The 24,011-nt window shown below is 35.5% G+C and overlaps 2 protein-coding genes and 2 pseudogenes across 2 annotated transcripts; 3 read left to right on the top strand and 1 right to left on the bottom strand.

Annotated features, from left to right (window-relative positions):
* Positions 1 to 5,421, bottom strand: LOC120125584 (annotated as a pseudogene).
* A 1,436-nt stretch (positions 5,422 to 6,857) lies between these two features.
* On the top strand, positions 6,858 to 9,396 carry LOC120125585 (probable glycosyltransferase At5g03795). Its single transcript, XM_039143984.1, has 6 exons — positions 6,858 to 6,954; positions 7,006 to 7,600; positions 7,695 to 7,981; positions 8,064 to 8,296; positions 8,996 to 9,153; positions 9,256 to 9,396. Exons 2-6 carry the CDS (start codon positions 7,091 to 7,093, stop codon positions 9,355 to 9,357), a joined length of 1,290 nt encoding a protein of 429 aa, XP_038999915.1. The 5' UTR covers positions 6,858 to 6,954; positions 7,006 to 7,090; the 3' UTR covers positions 9,358 to 9,396.
* A 4,954-nt stretch (positions 9,397 to 14,350) lies between these two features.
* Positions 14,351 to 17,458, top strand: LOC120125535 (probable 1-deoxy-D-xylulose-5-phosphate synthase 2, chloroplastic). Its single transcript, XM_039143943.1, has 11 exons — positions 14,351 to 14,440; positions 14,579 to 14,746; positions 14,841 to 15,005; positions 15,090 to 15,240; positions 15,317 to 15,588; positions 15,682 to 15,955; positions 16,033 to 16,340; positions 16,445 to 16,726; positions 16,813 to 17,097; positions 17,177 to 17,339; positions 17,392 to 17,458. The coding sequence occupies exons 1-11, from the start codon at positions 14,351 to 14,353 to the stop codon at positions 17,436 to 17,438; spliced, it is 2,205 nt and encodes a 734-aa protein (XP_038999874.1). The 3' UTR covers positions 17,439 to 17,458.
* A 1,562-nt stretch (positions 17,459 to 19,020) lies between these two features.
* Positions 19,021 to 22,090, top strand: LOC120125582 (annotated as a pseudogene).
* Positions 22,091 to 24,011: the final 1,921 nt, after the last annotated feature.

Here is a 24,011-nt window from a genome sequence, read left to right as displayed (position 1 = left end):
GTTGAAGTTACATATAAAATCTTCTTATTTAGTTTGACTTATCTTGACCAAATCTTTTTCTTATTCTCTCTCTCCATTGCTGCTTGGACCCTACTAACGACCCTTTTGTGAGTCAAGGGTCCGTGTACCTGTGCATCTATGCTGCCTGGTTTTGCTGTTTTTGCACCCCTTGCAACCTTAGGTGGATCAGATTTTCTTGCCCTTTTATCAGCTAAAGAAGCAGGTTTAACCATATTGTTGTTCTCTGTTTCACCACTTCTAGAGGGCCTTTTCCTTCTTGTATCATGGACTGCATTTTCCATCACTGGCTGTTTAGACCCACTGCTCAACTGACGGCTACTAGTGAGTTTGAACTCCTTAGGATATGAGGTTCAGCTTCATTCATTGACTCATAATCTCTTTTGCATTTTCCATCACTGGGACTGGTCACTATCGCATCGACAAAGTCACGAGCTAGTGCACATTGCAACTGTTGTTCTTGCTCCTTCAATCTATCTTCCAGCTCCTTAATCTGCTAAAAGAATTTCGAACATAATATATGACATGCAAAGGCAAATAGGATTATAGAATAAAGTTCAGTCCAGCAAATTTCTTATTACGAGAAAGTAGAGGTATGCTATATATATGTAGATGACCTTTTGATGAAGCAAAATGGATTCTGGGTTTTCTTGCTCCTTCAGCTTTCTCTCAAGCTCCTTAATCTGGAAAAGAAACATAACATGTTAAGCTTTCTGTTTCCTCATTGATAATGATAATTATTAAATATAAACCGACATTACTAAAATATTAGCAACCTTGAGTTGAAGTGCAAGTGAATTGGAGTCGGATTCTTGTACTTGCTCTTTAAGCTTGTTCTCTAGATCCTTAACCTGTTTTGAATCAGACTTTTGCATGTCAAAAACAAGAAGCAAGACGAAAAAAAACAATAAAAAATATTCCATTTAGTGTAACCTTTTGCTGGTAGCAAGCCGAATCCGACTGTTGCCTCTCTTTAAGCTTGGTCTCCAATTCTTTAGCCTTTACCAGACAATATATTAAAGTTAGCATGAACAACAACAAGGTGGCAATACATCGATTATAATTTAAATTGATAGCAACCTTTAGTAGCAAAGCAGCGCAAATCTCTTCTTTTCCTTTCAATCTATAAGAAAGTTGCAAGACCTGCTGCTCTGACTGATTGTGCATGCTAGTTTTCAGTTCCAATTGACCTTCAACTTCTTTGATCTTCTCGTGTTGTTTTGTAAACTTGGTCTTACCTCTGGCCTTACTCTCCAGGTTCTGTAAGCTCTCTTCTAATTTTCTTAAAGACTCGTCTTTCGATCTAGATTCCTGCCTTGCTTTTTCAAGCTTTTAAAAGTAGTTGCAGTCAAGTTAGTTGATCAATCTTATACCAAGTAATAGTGATGGATGCGAAGACTTATCTAGACCTACCATAGTTTTCATCTTCTGGAGCTCACTCATATCGACTTGCCTCTTAGCAGGACCCAACTCAACTCCTCGAACTCGAGTTGCAAAATTCAAGGAGCTCAAGGTTTCGCTTAAGTCCCTCTCCGAAGGACTAATTTGCACAAACATCAGTGTCTTAGAGTCACCCCCTGATAAATAATAGCTACTGTTAGTTGCAAGATCAGTAGACAGATATATCCAAAATTTATTGCCATTAAGACTAACAAACAGAAATCAGATAAACAACTAGAGTATGAATCCCCCAAATTTACCTAATGAATCTTGAAGTAAATGTGTCAACTTCGAATTCCTGAAATCAAATGAAGGACATCATGCACAAGAAAGAAAGGGAAACGGGCTATATAGTTAAGGTAGAAAATCACTGAACCTGTATGGAATGTGGTTACTTTTTGTTGCTAAAGCGTATACGACATCCCCAAGAGCCGAAAGTGATTTGTTGATATTTTGAGCCTCCTTGAGTCGTTCCCCTTGTGCATCAGTTCTTGCAAGCCTCTCACTGCCTGCCAAATCCACAAGCCAAAGCTTGCTATTCGTGCACTCACCAGTCATCAAGTTTTTTGATTTTACCATTATACAAAGCATGCTGAACAAAAGTAAAAGAAAATCTTCTCTTTATAACAATTAACGAGGAAAGAAAACAGAAAACTTGAAAGATGATCTTTCAATTTAAAGAGTTGAAAAAGAAAAACCGGGTGTCATGATACCAGTGGGATCGGCTGCTATGCTCATTCACATTGTTTGATCCAACAGCTCTAGAATTGCTTCCAATTTGCAATACATTCCAAACTTCCTTAATGTTTTCAACTTGGGCTTCTACAATGCCCGGAGCATGATGAAACCCTTCAGCAGATTGCTTTATCTCCAACCTATCAACGAAAACCAAGTGAATACATTAAGATTCAATGTTGCAAGGCAAATTCAACCGAGACACACATAAATCACCATTTAGCATACATTTGGGATACCATATGTCAAAAGAGACTGGTTAAGTTTGTAATAAAGAGTATAGCTGTCTCACCTCTTTGATGTCGGTGATGTAGATAGCAAGTCTCTAATTTGTCATTATAAACTTCAAGAACACTAACAGATATGTTATACTTAAAACTCTCACTCCTTTCCTTAGCAATTTGAAACAACTCCTCAAGAGTTCTATAATTGACTCCCCTGTTCTGGTCAGTGCCTTCCATTGTAAATGTCTTTCCTGTTCCCGTTTGTCCATAAGCAAAAATACAGACATTATAGCCATCTAACACTGATGTCACTAGTGGAAAGGCATCCGCAAAAACATCAACTGTTATGCCAAAACAAACACTAGCTAAATCAGCATCTTACAGTACTTTAAATGTTGATATTGGAGTTAGAATGACGGGTAATTGTTACCTTGGTTGTCTTTCGGTGAGTAAACTCGGTCAAACTTGAAAGTCTTTTTGGTAGAGGCACCTGTCAGAATGCCAAGGTCTCCATCTTTTGCTGCACCGAAATCTACAACCTGAGCAAAACCAGCTGATATCTCCTCTTTACTAAGTGGACGACAGCGGCAAAAGACTCTGATATTACCTGAAATGAATAGATTGTAACAATTGTTTACCTCTGTAGTCTTCAACGATAAATTGCAAAAGCTGCATTTATAAAACCACTCAAAATGGAAAAAAACTCTTGCCTTTAGTGTCCTGAATTTGATTATAGAGTTCCTTTCGCTTTGCTTGCTCCTCGCTATACTTTATTTTGAGATCCTCACACTGCACAACTGCAAACACATTCTGTGAGCCCAAGCAGATGAAACTCCAAATCAGATTATCCATTTGAATTAGACCCTACCCAGTGCCTGAACACCAGTGACCATTTTGGTCAATTCAGGTATTGACTCAGCACATGCATGTGCTTCATGAGAGAGCTGAGCATGTTCTTTTTTCATTATCTGCAGAATAATCAATAAGAAAATGCATTAAAATAAATAATCTTGCAACAACAACAGGAAGTTAAATTATCACAAAGTAACAATTAATGAAAAGATAACTTCGTTACCTTTATTTTCTCTTGTAAATTACTGATTGCTGCTTCCCAATGCTTCTTATGTTGGTCATAACTACAAGTAATATTTTTCAAATTTTCGGCTTGTTTCCCCACAGTTTCATCTGACAAGAGAAGATTTCTTGAGTTTAAAAGGAGCAAGTAATACTTTCCCTCTAGATGTAAAACTTAAGCATAAAACATAATCTAGACAAACCACCATTGGACAGGCTTTTCCATAAACATTTCTGATCAAACTTTCAAGAAATATGTGGAACAAACAACTATTTAGCAAGAATTAAAGTTTCTAAGACTAGTTATGGAAGAAATATATTTGCCCACGTCAATGAAAACTGAGAACAGCATAATTCTATCAGAATCACTGTAAAAGAGTTCTTTAGTAGCTTAAGAATTCTTCTTCTGTTCAATTTAAAGAATGTGCAGTTACCTAGCGTGCGTGTTTTGAAGATCTTGTTGTCAAGTTCCATCCTAACTTTCTCAAGCTGCTCATTTGCCGCAGTCAATGACATCCAAGCCTCATGGCATTCATGTGTCTTGAGCTGGCACTGTGTAGTGAGCTCTTGTATCTTCTTCTCATATTTATCTGTAGCTTTTGTTCTCACAAGTTTCATCTTCAAACCCAAAATAAAAGTCTATATAAGCAACAATTTGAACCTTACAGAAAACATCTAATAACAACTAAATGAATCCTAACCTGAGCTGAGGAAACTTCTATTTCAGCAGCACAGTTATTGCACTTAAGGTATTCTTGCGATCCCTGAGTAACTGTACATAGATTGGAAATAAGGCTTCTAAATTTGCAGTTCTTCTAACGTGCTCTAAAGTTAAAATTGAAAATGAAACAAATAATAGAAACACAAATTACTGCACCTGGAATATTTTTTGCTTTCCTTACACAAATCCCGCAGACCATTGGACTTCCAATAATTCCTTCGAACCTCAATGCAATTAGGCCATCCTCCTTGACCGATACCCTCAAATCGACAACTTGTAATGGCTTATTGGCTCCTACAACTGAGAAGATATCAAAATCTGATAGTACCTGTCACATTGACACCAAAATTTTAACATTTCTAGGAAGTGAAAAAACACAACACAAACTGGGTGATGTTGACGTATAACTTGCCTTTTCTTCTTGCATATAGACATTGAATACCCTCATTCCTTTAGGTCCATTAGTGTTTATGATCTCCGCAAAATGAGATCGACAAATAGTCCCCAGGAGGAAGATTGTTGAACCGGTACCAGAAGCTCCCAAATCTTGCAGACCAATAAATGAATGGACAATCTCCAGCCTCAGTAATGGGCTCGTTGGTCTGCATAACAGTTCCTCCTTCAAAGTAAGTATCCCCGAGTAATTTCATGCTATAATCTGCTTCACATAAAGTCTCTCCTCCAGCATTTATAAACATCACAATTTCATCTGTAAACCATATAAAAAACCAGAAAAAAAGATTAAGAAATCAAATCACCAATAAGGAAAAAACTTCCTTTTGGGGAAACATATCAAGAAAATGAATTTTAATTTCTTTCTTTCACTGAGTCTTATTATTAACTAAATAATTAGGAGCATAACAATAAAAATATCGAGAAATTTTACTTACCTGTGCAATTAGTTTTGGAAAACCCAGATGGGATCAGCCTTGAACTAGAGTCGCAAAGCATTAAGTCAGCAAAAGATTCTTCTTCAACTTCCATGGCGGAGCTAGGGTTATCTTGATTCAAGGCAAGATCGTATTTTTCTGAGTCAAAACCCCTAGTAATAGAGAAGTCTGGGAGAGGGGTTTCTGGGTTTTGAGGAAAGGCGTTAAAGTGGGAATTATCCATAAGGAAACCAAAGCTTTGGCAGTGTTTGGCTTGCGAGAAAATTTTTGAGATGTTCTTGGATTATCTTTTACGAAGTCTGTAAAGAGCAGGACTGAAAGGAAAGGAAAAAATTCAATGCGTTTGATTTTTGTGATAGATTTGGAAAGGGAAATTTTCGAATTTGAATTACTTTGTCGACCGTTAGGTGAAACTTTTTACCATTAAAAACCTTTTAGGGTTTGACAAAATGTTTTTGCAATGGACTCAAAGGTCCATTGGGCTTGTCTTTCTATAATCTCTATTAGTCTTCAAAAAAAAAACAACAACTTTAAGTCTATCACATGCAGTCGAATTCAAGTCTTAGAGCACGAACCAAGTGATTTTAGTGGTTAAACGATAATTGTTATTTTTAGAAGTCTCAAGTTTGAACATAACATATGCAGAGGTGTTTGAACATTCATTGTCAAATTGTTAATAGTCTTTCGAACAAATATTATCTTATAATCACTCGAAACTAATAAAAAGAACTTCAAAAATATATATTACACAACTTACGTTAAGTATTCTGGTTGATATTAAATATGTTTAAATAAAATGAAAGAAAGAAGATTATATTAAATTCAAAATTCAAAATTCAAGTTCATGTGTTGAATACAAATGCTTCAAGGTGAATGAGAGGTTTATGTGTGTGAAAATTCAAAAATCATGTGTTGAATACATATGATTCAATGAGATATTTATAAATGTAAGTTATATTAAATTTGACTTTTAAAAAATTGAATTGAATTTGATAAATGGAGTTTGAGAAATTGAAGTTATTTAACAAGGAATTCATTATTATACAAAGCTTGGTTCTCTTCCAAATGTTTATTTCCAAAATCAATACTCGTCTATAGTCCATTACTAATGTAGAACGTTTCGATTTCAATTTGGTTATTTATTTTGATGCTTTATCATTCAAGACATTAGTATCATATTGCGCTGAATTTTATTAAATGATCGTCTTCCATTCATTTTTTTAATGAAATAGTACTATTCCTCTTTTAAAAAAAACAAAATCAAATATACAATGAATAAGATAATGATTTACAATAGACCAAACAATGAGAGAGAAAATAATTAAATTGATAGTTTGTGGTTTACTTCTTTTTGATTTAAGTAGAGAGTAATTGATCGACTATGATATGGTATTCGTACATAAATCCATTCTAAAATTTTAGGAGTAATTTTTTATATATTTAGTATATTTGAAAGTTCTACGATTGTTTTATAGTTGGGTTGGATACGAAGATTGAGCTTAAATCATTACGAGTCTAATGTGTTTACTTTATAATCTACTATATGAATCTATTAGACAATATAAATTATTCATTATTGAGCTTTACGGGACGGCTTTGAGGTAAGAAACTCTCCAGAGAGGTGGAGTGTGTAGGAGCGTATAATACTTGTAATTTTTAGTAACTTAAGTGATTGGTTTGTATTTTTTATGATTAATTTACTCAATTAAAAATAACACTATTGTAACAGGACCAACTGCGTAGTTTACGCTTTAGTTTTAGTGTGAAGAGCAGTGATTTTTCAAGTGTTATTGTGTTAAATACTTAGATCCAATCGAGAAAATTAAACATTTTCCTGAACCGTCACCCTCCAATACCAGCCACGTACTAAAATCAGAAGATTTGTTCTTCTAGCGCGCTGCTTTTGCCACCGTCGCTGCCACTCCAATAATATAAAAGAAAGATAAAAACCGCCATCACTCGCCGAATTCCACCACAATCCACTGGCGATGATAGCCGGAAAGCAACAGTCGCAGCAATCTCAGCTGTTTTCTCTAAAGGGAGCAATCCTCACTCTCTCTATCTTGACCCTAATTTCCTTCTCTTACTTCTCCTTCAAATCCCTCCGCTCGCCTCCCACCCCTCAGCTCACTCTCCCCACCACCACCACCACCTCCTCCGTCGCCATTCCCTCTCATACGCATATCCTTTCTGATGAAAAGGAAAATAATGTCGATGAAGGAGGGGAAGACGACGACGACGATTTGTTTACCGATGTTTACCATTCACCGAAGCTTTTCAAGTTGAATTTCGAAGAAATGGAGAGGAATTTCAAGATTTACATTTACCCCGACGGTGATCCGAAAACCTTTTACCAAACTCCCCGGAAACTCACCGGTAAATACGCCAGTGAAGGTTACTTTTTCCAGAACATTCGCGAGAGTCGGTTCCGTACCGACGATCCAGATCAAGCTCACCTCTTTTTTATCCCAATTTCTTGTCACAAAATGCGCGGCAAGGTAAAACAAAACAGTTTATTTATTTATTCATAATTAGATCTAAATAAATTAGATAATGTGGAGACTGACCCGTTGTTACAACTTACAAATGCAGGGCACTTCGTATGAGAACATGACAATAATTGTTCAGAGTTATATTGATGGTTTAATAGCTAAGTATCCTTACTGGAATAGAACTCTGGGTGCCGATCATTTCTTTGTTACTTGTCATGATATTGGTGTTCGGGCAACCGAAGGAGTTCCATTTCTTGTGAAGAATGCCATTCGTGCTGTATGTTCTCCAAGCTATGATGTTGGTTTCATTCCCCATAAAGATGTTGCTGTCCCTCAAGTTTTGCAGCCATTTGCTCTTCCTGCTGGTGGAAATGATGTTGAAAATAGGTGGAATAAAACCCCCCTTTCAATTCATTTGTAGTTTTCTAAAACAGCTTGTAGCTTCATACTGATTCGAAGCTGTTTGTAGGACAACGCTTGGTTTTTGGGCTGGTCATAGAAACTCAAAGATTAGAGTTATACTGGCTCGTATATGGGAGAACGATACTGAACTTGACATTTTGAATAATAGAATAAGCAGGGCTACTGGACATTTAGTGTACCAGAAGAGGTTCTACAGAACTAAATTTTGCATATGCCCTGGTGGCTCTCAGGTCAACAGTGCCCGCATAACTGATTCAATCCATTATGGATGCGTACCTGGTAAGCTATCTCAGCTTCTTGTGGCTGCTGCAGTGGGGGGGATTTAGACATTTGTATTCTCTTAGGCTATCTTTTTTGCCCTTTGCAATGCTTTAGAGGAGATGATGATATGTCCTTTTGGGGATTTACATGGCCACTGATGAAATACCTGTGAAAAACTTGGATTTTGTGATTAAACGTAGTGGGAAAAATTAGAATATACTTTTATAGATATAATGATGGGATCACTCCTAAAGTTGGCCATATCTAAGGAGGTGTGCTTCTTTTGAGCAACTCCTCCGGAGCTCTGGAGAAGCATTTTCTAAAAATTTATGTCAACATAAAACTTGGGATTATCTCCATTAAATGTGACGTGCTGAACTTACCTTTCCAGCTTAATCCTAGATTGTTGGTACTAAGGCTGTGATAAATTTCCATTCCTTGTGGACTTATCTAGTTCAACAGCCTGCGAAAATACTCCTAGATTTTGTTGTCCTCTAGTTCTGGACGTAATCTTGATTACAACTCTACCTTGATTGTATCATATCTTTTGGAAATACAAGGAGCATATGCCGGGAAAAGTTTTGTAGTAACTTAGTATTTAGTTTGGAATACGTGCTTTAACTTTTCATCATTCTTCTGAAGACATAGTAAGATTGCCACATTTTAGCAAGAGTGATTAAAATGTTTCTTTAACCTGTCTGGTTTGTTTTCTCGCAGTAATATTGTCCAACTATTATGACCTGCCGTTCAATGACATTCTTAATTGGAAAAAATTTGCTGTTGTCCTTCGGGAGAATGATGTGTATAATCTCAAGCAGATCCTAAAGAACATATCTCAAGAGGAATTTGTTACACTACACAAGAACCTAGTGACGGTAAGCCTTCGTTTCCAGTATTTTGCCATAACTTTTCACTAAATTCGAAGTTAATTACCTGCAAAAATCAATGAGAATTTTCCATGCGACTCTTTTTACCAGGTTCAGAAGCACTTCCAATGGAATTCACCACCCATAAGGTACGATGCATTCCACATGGTTATTTACGAGCTTTGGTTGCGCCACCATGTAATCAAATACTAATTTATTGATTCATTAATGAATGTGGTTCCTCTTTGTATACGCTGAACTGTTGTCCCTAGCAACCTAAACTCTTGTATTTGTTTACTTACAGCTTAACCTTTATGTTTATAAGCAGTAAAAAAAAGACTTGGGTTTTTGTAAGCTGTCTAACCTAAATTGACTGCGAACAACATTACAAACAATGTAATTCAAGGGCATGAATTTGCTTAAAGAATTGTCCAGGAATCTGCTTCTAGGTTGATTGTCGTATCAGCTACCTTAATGTTTTTGTGTTTATGTATGTTTTGAGGGAACTTTTTTATACAATGCCAGAATCACTGAGTTTTATTTAAGTATACAAATTAGATAATATTGCATACTTAAATACATATTAGAATACATTTGAAGCCACTATAAATTGTTAATGAATTGTAATGATGCGAACTGATGTATGATATATGATGACAGGATATATATATATATATATATATATATATGCATGAATTGTGGAATCTAGTTATCCATAAGAAATCTTAGTAATGTCAAACTTGAAAGATGCCTCCTGATGAATTAGGATCACTTTAGTTATAAACAAACAAATTTGAGGAATATTTGGAAATTAAGTTTGGTATTTGGAAGTATATAAATCCAAAAAGATCAAAATTCTTTAAGATTAAAGTCAATGTTTTTAGAGTGTGGTTTGTTTGAGTCATTTAGATGCTCCAAAAAGCATCTTAACCCATTGGTTAAGTTAGAGGGGAAAACAGTGTCTTGACAAAACCATCATTTTTGTTTAATTGACCTTTTCTTCATCTTTATTTTTTATTCGTATTTTCCGTCGTCATTTCTATCTATATAACAAAATAAAAACGCATTGCCTAAGGGTTAGGGTTACCTCAATGGACATTTGATCCACAACTATTTTCTTTATTAAAATAATAATTTTGGCAAAAAATAAATAAATTACTATAATTCAAAGAAAGAGGTGTGGGAAGGCCACAAATAGACGATAAACCAATCAAGATAGATGGATTATTAGGGGTGCTCCACAAACGAGGTTGAATATTTTTTGTATCGATCATCATGGCATTGAATATTGATTTTCCCCATACCCACTGACATCAACTCCCCAAATTGGGGGTACGATCCTAATTATAATATAACCCCATTTTTTTTGAGTAATTAGAATTTTACCTTTTGTTACCCAATTCAACCCGTTGGATCCACCATAGTCCTCTCGAATTTTCGATACAACGTGGCTACAATACATAAAACTTTTTTTAAAAATAAAATAAAAAATCAAGTGTTGATTTATTGGGGAGTGGTTAATGGTTATACAATAAGAAAACCACACGAAAAACAGGTTTAAATCATGATATAAACACACGATGTAATAGGAGAAAATAATGCAAATATTATAGAAATAAAAAAGTAAATTGAGGAAGCAGTTACCATAATCCTAAGGCTCTCGATTCCACTTTTGCTTAGTGGTGGGAGATTATTTTCTTTAATAAAAGTATATTTAAATAAAATAAAAAACAAATTGTGTTAAATTAAATATAGGAAGCAGGTATCTAGACGAGGTAGCCGGCTGATTAAGGTTGATACCATGTTTGTATTGTATTGTAGCCGTCGGACGAGTTCCAGTTTTCCTTTGAATCAATAAATTGGAATTCGTAATTGCCGTTTTCATGCAAAATCATGAAATATGCACATACATATATATATATATATATATATATATATATATATATATATATATATATATATATATATATATATAAAAGTACAAAACAGTATTTGTCTAAAGATAATTATCAATTATTTGATATTGAATGCTCATTCTTCTAACATTTATAGTGCTCGAACTCGAAATTTTAAAAAATTATAACAATTTCTTTATTACCAATATCACTTAATTCATGCCATGAAACATATATAGATATATATATAACCATAGAATAGGGACCCACTTTCATTTTTTTTCTATAGAATAAGGACCCACTTTCATATTTTTCTTCTTCTTCATATCTTTAATTCTTTTTCACTTTATATTTAATCGAATCTTTTGTTTTGCAGATGTTAAAAGGATTTTTCTTTAAATTCCCGAGTATTTGCTTCTTAGTTTTATCGACTCTCCGTCGAGAAATGAAAAAAGAACAGTTAAAATTGAATCTTTAGAAATTTATTGTAATATTATTAATAGAAAATTATTTGATATATTGACAGTAGAAGTTTTATTTTATATAGTGTTTGGTGACTTTGTTAGTGGGAAGCTTGATGTTTTGAGTTATGTAATGGATATTTTTAGATATAATTTCTATAGAAGAAAATTTGACATGATTGATAATATAATTTTTTTTAGATACTCTGGTCTTTTTGTAGCAGTTTGCTATCTTTAGATACATGCTTATTTTTTAGATTTTGGTGGTTTCAAGACAGAACCTAGAAATCAGGCTTCCAATAAAAATCAATTATAAGAGTAAGGAACAAATTAAAAAAAATTACTTAAAATTTATAATTTTTATTATGTTTAAAAAACTATATAATAAATACATCAAGTTTCAAATAGAAAACATCAATAAATTTTATTGAACACCAAATTACTCACACAAAACAAGCATAACCTTTTTTTTAAAGAGGATTAGGATTCGATTTCAGTCATTTTCATCTTGTAGAAAATAATAAAAGAATAATCACGTACAAATTAAATAAACAATCTAAAAATGATACGTCAGCATTGTCGTTAATTTCTTAACGATAAATAACCAAAACAGAAACAAAAGTAACATTAGGGATGATTTAAAAGATATAATAACTAGATGAGCAGACCAAAAATGAAGTAATAGGTGAATAACTAAATATGTAATTTACCTTTTTCTTAATTATATGTTGACTTTTTAATTTTGGATCATGGGCATGCACCACTCCTTCCCAGACCCAAATTCGATTGCTTGATGTCTGCTGAAACGAAATATAGAAGCTTGACGACAACAATTACAACAACAACCGAGATAATATGATTAAAAGAGTTGTCGGCTGAACTTGAACTTGAATATAAAAGACTAATAACAGTCTCCTGTGATAGTAAGGCTGCCATATAAATAGCTGCAAATCCAGTTTTTCATGTGCGTACCAAATACATAGAGATTGATTATTACTTTGCGAGGAAAAAGATGTAAGAGAGATTAATACAAACTGAATACGTAATTTCAGCAGAACAACTTGCAAACGTTGTGATTAAAGTTTTGGGAGTTCAACAGCATTATCAGCGGTTAGACAAGTTAGGGATTAAACATATTTTCCAACCTTCAACTTGAAGGTGAGTGTTTGAAATAATTAGTTAATATTCAGTTACCTAATTAATTAATTAGTTATGCTTATGATAACCGTCACTTTGTTGACATTTTCACTTTTTGATAAGGACTATCCACTACTAATTAAATTTAGTTGGACTAAATTGTTGCCAAATCAATAATTGCACAACTATTGGAGCTGATACCTAGCAGATCATAAATGATGTTTAGTGGTAGAGTGAGGACCCGCACAAGCACCTTGGGCCCTAAAATGGAATAATTTTTTTTGAATCCCATACAAAATTTCAAAATTATTATTTAGTATAATAATAAAACTACACTCCAACTTTTCGAGAAGTTAATAATTTAATTTTGATCCCTATATATTATTTTTGCTTTGGTCCCACAATGATATACAATCTATATCTTACAAGTATATAATTATATTTTTATTTTTAAATTAATTAGTATTTTCATTATACAAATTAAATATGTCATTTTATTTGACGTATATTTAACTATTAAAAGTAGAACCCATCAAGTGATATTAGCGGTTAAAGGGAGTGTTGCTCTCCTTTGAGGTTCTAAGTTCAAGTAGCTACGTTTGCGTGTGTATGCGTTATCAACGACTAAAAAGGATTATAAACATATAATATCTTATAATCACATTAAATTATTAAAAGGAATTATTAAAAGTATATAATACACTAAATAATTAATTTAATAAATATTTAAAATCTACTTAAACTTCAGCTTGCCTGATCTAAATTAGTATAATTTAAAATGTGATTGTTGGATAAAACAAATATTAATGGTATAAAAATGTTATAGAAATTTGTGTCTACATAAGTATATACTTTTGTAGAGAATAATAATAATAATTATTAGCAGTATCATAATTATTCACCTGCATTTGTTGAGTATAAAATAATAATTAAAAAATATTTTTATTATGTCAATATACAATATTTATTAATATATATTTAAAAATTAAATATTCACCTGCATTTGTTGAGTATATAATAATAATTAAATGTTTTTATTTATTCAAAAAATGCATGATTTATACGAATAAACATAAAATTGGACGGTTAAATATTATTAAATATTAATCATATAAAAATTAAGAAAAGTTTTATAAAATTCATTTAATTTATATTAGTATACATGTATCCCTCTATCTATATAAAAATATCAATTACTGTTAACTTTTTCATTAATAAAATTTATAGTAAAATGTATTTAACGCTTAAAATGATAAGAAATTAAATGATATTAAAACCAATATAAAATATCATATTATTTAAAAAAAAATAGCACATGCATGTAAGTGCAAATGACATGATTACTAGTTGGAAAATTACCATAACAATGGTTTTTACTTAATGCAACCAGGAGATGTACATTTATACATAGTAGGTATTTATACATTGAATCAAATACTATTGATATATGTATTTGTACACTGAATCAAATAATACTGTTAAATAAGTTTAAATATTACAGAGCGTTGCATTAACTAATTTACTCATAACGCATAAACGAAAATAAATGGTAATAATTTATAGTAGTAGTGATTATAAAATAATGACTGTCCAGACATTTATGACACCTAATGAATTTTACTGTCCAGACTTGATTCCGGGCTCTGTCTATATTAAGCGCTCACCCTTCTCGATTATTTTCGACAATTTTCACTCCAAAAATAATTAAAAGAAATGGCGGTTTCCGGTTCTTTGATTCGACCAAACCAATTCCCTCTCCCGTTTCTCAAGCCCACAAGACCAAACCTTTGTTGCAAAAAACATGTTAGTAGTTTTTCTCTACCATTAACATAATACATGCACTTTACATGTCTGTTTTTCTCTTCATCTTTTTTGGTATGTTTGAACGTTTCTGGTTTTAGCGTGGGGCTCTATTTTGCTTGTTGCGTGTGTGTTTCCCAGTTCTGTCCGAAAGCATCAGGTGGAAACAGGGAAGGAGATGAGGGATGTAAAATGAGTACAAGGGAAGAAAACGGCTCCTGGAAGATCGATTTTTCCGGGAAGAAACCGGCGACGCCATTGTTGGACACCATCAATTACCCTCTTCATATAAAGAACTTATCTACAAGGGTAAAACTAAAAACTCCATAATCAGCATGCCCTCCTCCTCCTGTCCCTCTTTTTTGCTCTATTTAATATGTACGTGTTGACATGTTGTGTTTAGGAACTTGAACAACTGGCGGCTGAGATTCGAGCCGATATCGTGCACACGGTATCGAAGATCGGAGGGCATCTGAGTTCAAGCTTAGGAGTGGTGGAGTTGACAATAGCTTTGCACCATGTATTCGACACACCTGAAGATAAAATCATATGGGATGTTGGGCATCAGGTGAGAGAACCGAGAGAGCCGACTTGGTTTTGTTTCTTTTCATATGGGAGTTTATATATGAATAGCATCTTTCAAAAATTGCAGGCGTACCCTCATAAAATCCTCACGGGAAGAAGGTCGAGGATGCATACCATAAGAAAAACTTCAGGACTTGCAGGGTTCCCTAAGAGGGACGAGAGTATTTATGATTCCTTTGGTGTTGGACATAGTTCTACCAGCATATCAGCTGGACTTGGTATTTGCTTCTCACTGTAAAACAAGTGTGAAATGTGAAATATTTAATAACTTTGAGTTTCTTGCTGTTAATTTAGGCATGGCTGTGGGAAGAGACCTTCTGAAGAAGAAGAACAATGTGATTTCAGTGATTGGAGATGGAGCAATGACTGCTGGACTTGCATATGAGGCCATGAACAATGCAGGGTTCCTTGATTCGAACTTGATCGTCGTATTGAACGACAATAAGCAAGTGTCACTACCGACTGCAACTCTACAAGGTCCTGCTACTCCTGTTGGAGGTCTTAGTAGGGCTTTAACCAAGATTCAAGCAAGCACAGAGTTCCGAAAACTTCGGGAAACAGCGAAAGTAAATTTCTCTAAGCTTTCTTATTATTTGTCTTACCTTCCTGGTTATTCATGGCTGAACTCTAACTGTGGATACTACTTGTTGTTGTTGAAGGGCTTTACTAAGCAAATTGGTGGTCAAGCACATGAAATTGCAGCAAAGGTAGATGAGTATGCAAGAGGAATGATCAGTGCTTCTGGCTCCACTCTATTTGAGGAACTCGGGCTGTATTACATCGGTCCGGTTGATGGACATAATATTGAAGATTTAGTAGCTATGTTTAAGAAAGTAAAAGCCATGCCTGCCCCAGGGCCGGTACTAATCCACATCGTAACAGAGAAAGGAAAGGGATATCCCCCGGCAGAGGCAGCAACTGACAAAATGCATGGTAAGATTTCAACTCTTTGATCCATGGTGATGTAACGGCTTTTTCAAAATGATCATTGTTGTTCTGTCTGCTCTCAGGTGTTGTAAGATTTGACACAGAAACAGGCAAGCAGTTTAAGTCCAAATCATCTACACTGTCGTATACGCAGTACTTTGCTGAATCGCTCATCAAAGAAGCTGAAGCTGATGACAAGATTGTAGCCATCCATGCAGCAATGGGTGGGGGAACAGGTCTCAATTACTTCCAGGAAAGGTTCCCAGACCGCTGCTTCGACGTGGGTATTGCGGAGCAACATGCAGTTACTTTTGCAGCAGGTTTAGCCACCGAGGGGCTCAAACCATTCTGCGCTATCTACTCATCGTTCTTGCAACGAGGATACGATCAGGTGTGCTCTCAAAAATGGACATACTACATCGTATATGATCATATTTCCATCACCTTTTTTTTCCTGATTGACACTTTTGTTGGAAAAATCTACTCCTGTGACAGGTGGTGCATGATGTGGATCTTCAGAAATTACCTGTACGGTTCGCGATGGATCGAGCTGGTTTGGTTGGAGCAGATGGACCTACCCACTGTGGAGCATTTGATATCACATACATGGCTTGCTTGCCCAACATGGTGGTAATGGCTCCATCCGATGAGGCCGAACTCATGCATGTGGTAGCAACAGCAGCAGCAATCGATGACAGGCCTAGCTGCTTCAGGTTCCCCAGGGGAAATGGTGCTGGTGTAATTATCCCACATGATTACAAAGGAACACCACTTGAGGTTAGAGTAATCAATATTTAGATACCTGAACAAATTAGAATCCGAGCAGATGAACTGATTAACATTTCCTTCTAATGATTGAACAGATTGGAAAAGGAAGAATCATAATGGAAGGCAATAGAGTAGCCATTCTGGGATATGGTTCTATCGTTCAACAATGCGTCGAAGCAGCAAACATGCTGAGATCTCAAAACCTTTGTATAACAGTAGCTGATGCAAGATTTTGCAAGCCTCTAGATAGTGATCTCATCAAGCAACTGGCAAATGAGCATGAGATTCTTATTACTGTGGAAGAGGGTTCTATTGGTGGCTTTGGCTCTCATGTAGCACATTTCTTGAGTTTAAATGATATTTTGGATGGATCTCTCAAGGTATGTATATTTTTCCATTTTTCACTTCTAACTACCAATTTGTTTTTTCATATGTAATTAGTTTTAGAGGTGTTTGCAGTTTAGGGCAATGGTACTTCCTGATAGTTACATTGATCATGGATCACCCCAAGATCAGATAGAAGAAGCAGGGCTTTCTTCAAGGCATATCTCTGCAACAGTCCTATCTATGTTAGGAAGGCCGAGAGAAGCTTTGCAATTCAAGCACGAAAAGAACATCAGAATCTAGCACCGGAGAATAACCGAAAAACGAAATCCGACCACAAGTTATCGAGCACATTATATATGATGGGAAAACTCACCTAGGGTCCAAACCTATGTAAGGGACAATGGTTTCAAAGCTTAGTGAAAATTTTACAAAATACAACTTAAAAAGATGTATACATGATGAGCAAAGAAATAGTCAAAGCACCACAGTTCAATTGATGCAGATGAAGATATAATTCCTCAACCACCACCAAGAACCTCATTCGTTTGTTTTAAAATATTTGTTGAGTTGTTAAAGTTTACCAGTTTCATATCAACATTCCGTTCTATACTCTTGTATTTTTCTACAAGTGAGAACTACGATAGTAGTTCTTCGTCATCCTGGACAGATAGATGAACATCGATTCTACCAAGCAACCTGGTTATGTTGATAACTGGTTGGCTTGGATGAAAGCATGAAGCAAACTTTATGCCACAAGCGTTTAATCTCGAGCCCCACATATCATCAACACGATCCCCTCAGTTTCACCTGGCCAAGGATCATCAACTTCAACTTTTGCACCTGAGATCTGATTTTGCAGTGCCATACATAAATTTATAAGAAAAATGTTGTACATAATTCAGGAAACGGTGAGTTCAGTTTTCTTTTCTTTTCTTCTGAGGATAAGCTATACACACTACCACTTAAATATTGTCTCTTCTCATTTTATCCATAATATTTTTTAATTTATAAATCAGAATATCTAATTATTCAATTACTTTAATCAAACTATCTACTATTAATATTTAACAAAGAAGCTTACGGAAAAAATTAATTGCTGCTCCTCTACCTAAATTGGGCCAAACACCCACCAGACTTATCAAAATAAACTGCAAGACTTCCCTTTCCAAGCTTATTTCACCACCAGGAACTAAGTTGACGCATGTAATTTTAGATTTTTAAAATTATAAAGGTGAAAGTAAAAAAGTTAAATATTTAAAGGTTAATTTTATTCTTATATCTTAAATAAATGATTTTTTTATTTAAATATGATACTTTTTTGTCCCACTAAACGTGTCATTTTTTATTTTTAAAATTGTTTTATTCACAATGTCCTATTAGAAAATTCAACAAATGATAACACTTATATTTTTTTTCTATCATTTTTCACTCTTTTACACTTATCAAAATATGTCAATCATTTTTAGAACTTGATTTATTAATCTAATTTAATATTTTTATTTTTATTTTGTCCAGTCAAGTACCTAAATTAGACTTCTTAATTCAAATTGGTGCATGGATTTATATTTTAATTGGATACTTATGATTTTTTTTGGTTTAATTAATTATTATATTTAAAATAAAATATTCATATTTTTATGAAATTTTAAAATCATTTGAAATTTTTTAAGATTGAGCGACCCAAAAAGATCTAAATCTTAAATATTTTAATTTGTAGAAAAAAATTCAAGTTTAAAAAACTAATTAAAAAAGAAAAAGAAAAAAGAGCTTGGGATACCAAATGAAACCCGGAATAAGTTTCAATATATATGTTTGAAAGGGCAGCATTTGCGAGCCGACATGGTGAAGAAATGGCGGAAGCCCAATAATTGCAGCCTAAAACCCAACACCATGCCCAATCCTCAAACAACCAAGAACCCAAAAGCGTTTAACTGAGCAAACCTCCCACCAAATTAGCCTGTACCCGACCTCCACCCGCTAGCCTTCGTCCGCCTCTGTTTCTTTTCTCCTCCATCTTTTTTCCATGAATGGATCTTCCACCATCGCCACCATCCGAACCTCCGCAATGAGAACTCCGGCGGCCATTGTAAAACCAGGTGAGCCCTTCCATCTCCGCTGCTTCCTCGCGAAGCCCTTCTCATCTTTCCCTTCATCTCTCCCCATAGACCCCGAGCCACCTGATCACGATCTCCCTTTTCTCCTTCACTCAATACTCTCCAAACCCAATTGGCAAAAACACCCTTCCCTCCCTAAGCTAATCCCCTCCATATCCCCTTCCCATGTCCATTCCCTTTCTCTCTCAACCCTTTTCTTCTTCCCCAAACCGCCCTCGATTTCTCCTATTGGATCTCCAAAAACCCAATTTCAAACACTCGTTTTCCTATTCTGCACTTTTGAACATCCTTGTCGCCAACAAATTCTTCGGTCCTGCTGATAAAATACGCCTTGCCATGATCAAATCCCCGGATTCGGTAGACGAAACCCGGTTTATTTTGGAATTGCTAAAGGGTATGAACAAGGATAACGAGCTTCATTTCAGATTTAAGCTTTCGGTTAGATCCTACAACTTTTTGTTGATGTCATTGTCGAAATTCTTGATGATTGATGAAATGAAATCTGTTTATAGTGAAATGTTGAACGACAGGGTTTCGCCAAATATTTTTACTTGGAATACTATGGTTAATGGTTATTGTAAGATTGGGAATGTGGTTGAGGCTCAACGCTATGTCAGGAAGATTGTGCAAGCTGGGTTGAGTCCGGATACGTTTACTTATACTTCGTTGATATTGGGGCATTGCAGGAATAAGGATGTGGACAACGCATTTAGGATTTTAGAATGATGCCGACTAAGGGCTGTCGAAGAAATGAAGTTTCGTATACGAATCTTATTCATGGGCTATGTGAGACTGGACGGGTTGATGAGGCTATTAAGTTGTTTGAGGTGATGGGGGAGGATTTTTGTTATCCTACAGTTCGTACATATACAGTAATTATTTGTGGATTGTGTGATGCAGGGAGGAAGTCTGAAGGAATAAAATTGTTCCAGGAAATGTCGGAGAAAGGGTGTGAGCCAAACGCTCATACTTATACGGTAATCATTGATACCTTATGTAAAGAAAATAAAGTTGATGAAGCAAGGAAAATGTTAGGTAGGATGTTAGAGAAAGGGCTGGTTCCAAGTGTGGTCACCTACAATGCTTTGATTGATGGATATTGCAAACATGGATCAATGGAGGCTGCACTGGAAGTTTTGGGTATGATGAAATATAATAATTGTTGTCCAAATGATCGAACATATAATGAATTAATAGCCAGGTTTTGTAAGAAGAATGTTCACAAAGCAATGGTATTTCTTGGTAAGATGCTTGAACTTAAGTTGGTACCAAGTTTGGTCACATATAATTCTTTAATTCATGGACAGTGTAAAATGGGGCAGTTAGATAATGCCTTTAGGCTGCTTGAGATGATGAAGGAGAATGGTTTGGTTCCAGACCAATGGACATACAGTGTTCTTATTGATTCTCTTTGTAAAGTTGATAGGGTAGAAGAAGCTCGTATTCTATTTGACTCTCTCAAGGAGAAAAGCTTGAAAGCAAATGAAGTTATATATACTGCTTTGATTGATGGATACTGCAAGGTTGGGAAAATTGAAGAAGCTAATTGTTTGGTTGATAGAATGATTGATGAGGGCTGCTTGCCAAACCCATGCACTTACAACGCCCTTATAGATGGTCGTGCAACACTAAAAATGTGAGGGATGCATTGTTGGTGGTGGAAAAAATGAAGGAGATGGGTGTGAAGCCTACTGTAGAGACATATACAATTCTCATTGAAAGGATGCTTAAAGAAGGTGACTTTGATTGTGCTCATAGGACTCTTGATCAACAAATATCCTCAGGATGTCAACCTGATGTATTTACCTATACTGCTTTTATTCATGCATACTGTGGTGTAGGGAGACTAAAAGAAGCAGAGGATATGGTGATTAGGATGAACAAAGAAGGGGTTTTCCTGATTCTGTTACATACACGTTACTTTAGATGCATATGGATGCTTGGGATTAATGCATTCTGCATTTGATGTTCTCAAGCGTATGTTTGATGCTGGTTGTGAGCCTTCTCATCATACATACAGTTTTTAATAAAGTATCTTTGAAGGAACGAGGGACAAGAGATGACAGCCATTCATTGAATATGCTTTCAGGTTCCATGCTAGTAAATCATGCTGATGTCTGGAAGACAATGGAAATTGACGCTGCTTTGGAGTTATTTGAGAAAATGCGTCAACATGGTTGTGTACCCAATATTAACACTTACAAGAAGCTTATTAATGAACTTTGCAGAGTTGGCCGTTTTTTAGTAGCACAAAAGTTAATTGGTCATATGAGAGATCAAGGAATATCACCTGGTGAAGATGTCTACAATTCACTTCTTAGGTGTTTCTGTGAGTTGGAAATGTATGATGATGCAACGACAGTGGTGGAGCTAATGATCAATTCTGGCCAGTTACCGCATCTAGATTCCTACAGGCAGCTGATTCGTGGACGATATGATCAAGGGGATAAGGATAAGGCTGAGACGATTTTTGGTGACTTGCTTCGTTGTGGTTATAATTGTGATGAAGTAGCTTGGAATATTCTTATTGATGGCTTGCTGAAAAAGGGGCTTGCTGATAGATGCACTGAACTCTTAATCATTATGGAAAAAATGGGCTTTCAGCTCCACCCTAATACATATTCAATATTAATTGAAGGAATTGAAGGAGCATAGATTCTTTGTATTTTGTCTTTGATATTCTTGCCTTTTTGTTACTGAAGAGGAGGCCATTGCATTGCTCTTCCTTCTGGATGGGCACTGGTGTTGTATAGATTGCAGACTGCATTCCTTTTGGCATGCCGGCTCAATACATAAAACCAGGGGTACTTGCTTCAATTGAAGCATTCCTGCTAGGCTGGCATCAAGGGTGCTGTTTTTCAGTGAGAAGCACGCGCATCTTCTTATTCCTGGTCATGTAGAGGCCCCTAATCAAGTGAACCTCTCCTGCTGACAATGAAGAGGCAAGTACAATCTTCTTGTCATATTTGTTCAAATACATTCAACTTCCATTCATAGTGTAAGAAATGAGTTTTAATAACCGTCTTTCTTCTTCGGTCACGTAGTAATCCATCCAGGTATATGAAAGAAGCAAGCATTTACTCAGAACAACAGTTAGCCATAATTTTGCTACCCTACACGAGTGGGATGACTAAACGGATATCGTGCACCACAGGTAACACTTCAATGATGTTTGTTTTCTTTAACTCTCGTTTTTGTTTGTATTGATGAATTACAATACCATAATTGTCTGCTTTAATTTCTTTGCTGCAGAAATCCATGGCTGCCTGCCCACATGTGCTACAAAGAGTCTACTGCAATCATATCTGTTGGAAAGCATCACGCTGAACCTAGCTGGCACCATTGGTACTCGCTGATAAAATCTTGATTTCAATCCCGGGGTTTTATTTTTTAATTTATTAAGTTTTATTAAATATTGTAAACATTAAATTTAGGAATAATTTTTTTATCTCATATAATACAAATGTATATTGTTTTTATATGCTTTAGAAAATTTCAATACTCGATGTATATATATTGGATAATTTCAGATTCTATTACCCAAAGAACAGAATCAATACTTACAAATAACTAAAACACCAGCACCTCAATCTAAACAATCAGTCCCCATACCACACAGATAGCACCATTTAAACGGCGCAGCTTACACCCCTGTACACCGATCAACCTCAGGCTTATCATTTCCTTAAACCGAGCCACAACCTCGGCCTCCATAGCATAAAACGCCGTTCCACGCAAAGTAATGATTTCCCCTTTGCATTCTCGCATGCCCAGCTAAGCTCATGGCTACACCCCAAAATTGGCCGATCCAAATTGCAAGTCTGCAAAATACAACCCCAAATAGGTCTCGAGTATTCACAATCAAAAAAGAGACGATCACGAGTCTCAACTGCATTCATGCACAAAATACATGATTTATCAATGTTCAAGCCTAACAAAGGCAGATGGCTTCTCGTTGGAATCCTATCTAAAACTGTCATCCAAGAAATTATCGAGTTCTTATTAATGTGACCCGAGTGCCACACTAATCTATCCCACGACACCCTCTCTCCATGCATACGGACAGCCTCCCAAATAGCAGCAACTGAGGTCAAGGAGTCGACAAGCAAGTCCTGAATCAAAGCAGCTTTTTCTCTCGAGTAAATTTGCCCACACCCAACCCCCCTTTGAAGATCCCCTAACGCTCCAAAAAGAACAGTCCTGCAACACATAACAGTGAATCCACGCAATCCAAATCGAGTCATCATTGAACAGAATCCTCCGAATCAAGTAAAGGAGGCAAGCTTGGTTCCACACCCGCACATCTTTAAGCCTCAAGCCCCCTTCACATTTTGGTCGACAAATCAACCGCCAACTTACCCGAGCACCCTTCATTGGTTTATCCTCGCCTTTCCAAAAAAAAACGAACACAAAGTTGATTAATCCTGTCCAAAACAGCATTCGGTAGCACCCATTGGCGACTCCAAAAGGCCTGAATACCGAAGAGGACATAATAGATGAGTTCCATCTCTCCGCATAGGACAGCTTCCTCGCTTTCCAACACTACAATCTACGAGCAATGCTGTCAACCAACGGATCACAATCCCGCATAGTCAATCTTCTGGCCACAAGGCACCCCAAATAACGAACAGACAAGGTACCGCTCCTCATACCCGTAGCATGTCTAACTAAATCCAAATCATTCGCGTCCAAAACTCGATGTATATTTTTACTTGTAATAAGAGTTGGAAAAAATATTATTATTTTATTTTTCATTAGCTTTATTTATTTTTTTACATAGATAAAAAAAAATTGTTTATAAGAATCTGTGAATAATTTGTAAATATATCATTTAAGAAATAAAATAAAATAAA

This window comes from Hibiscus syriacus, unplaced genomic scaffold (genome assembly GCF_006381635.1).
Source record: "Hibiscus syriacus cultivar Baekdansim isolate YM2019G1 unplaced genomic scaffold, ASM638163v2 tig00110432_pilon, whole genome shotgun sequence".
Taxonomy (NCBI): Eukaryota; Viridiplantae; Streptophyta; class Magnoliopsida; order Malvales; family Malvaceae; genus Hibiscus; species Hibiscus syriacus.
This window is presented reverse-complemented; position numbering and strand designations above follow the sequence as displayed.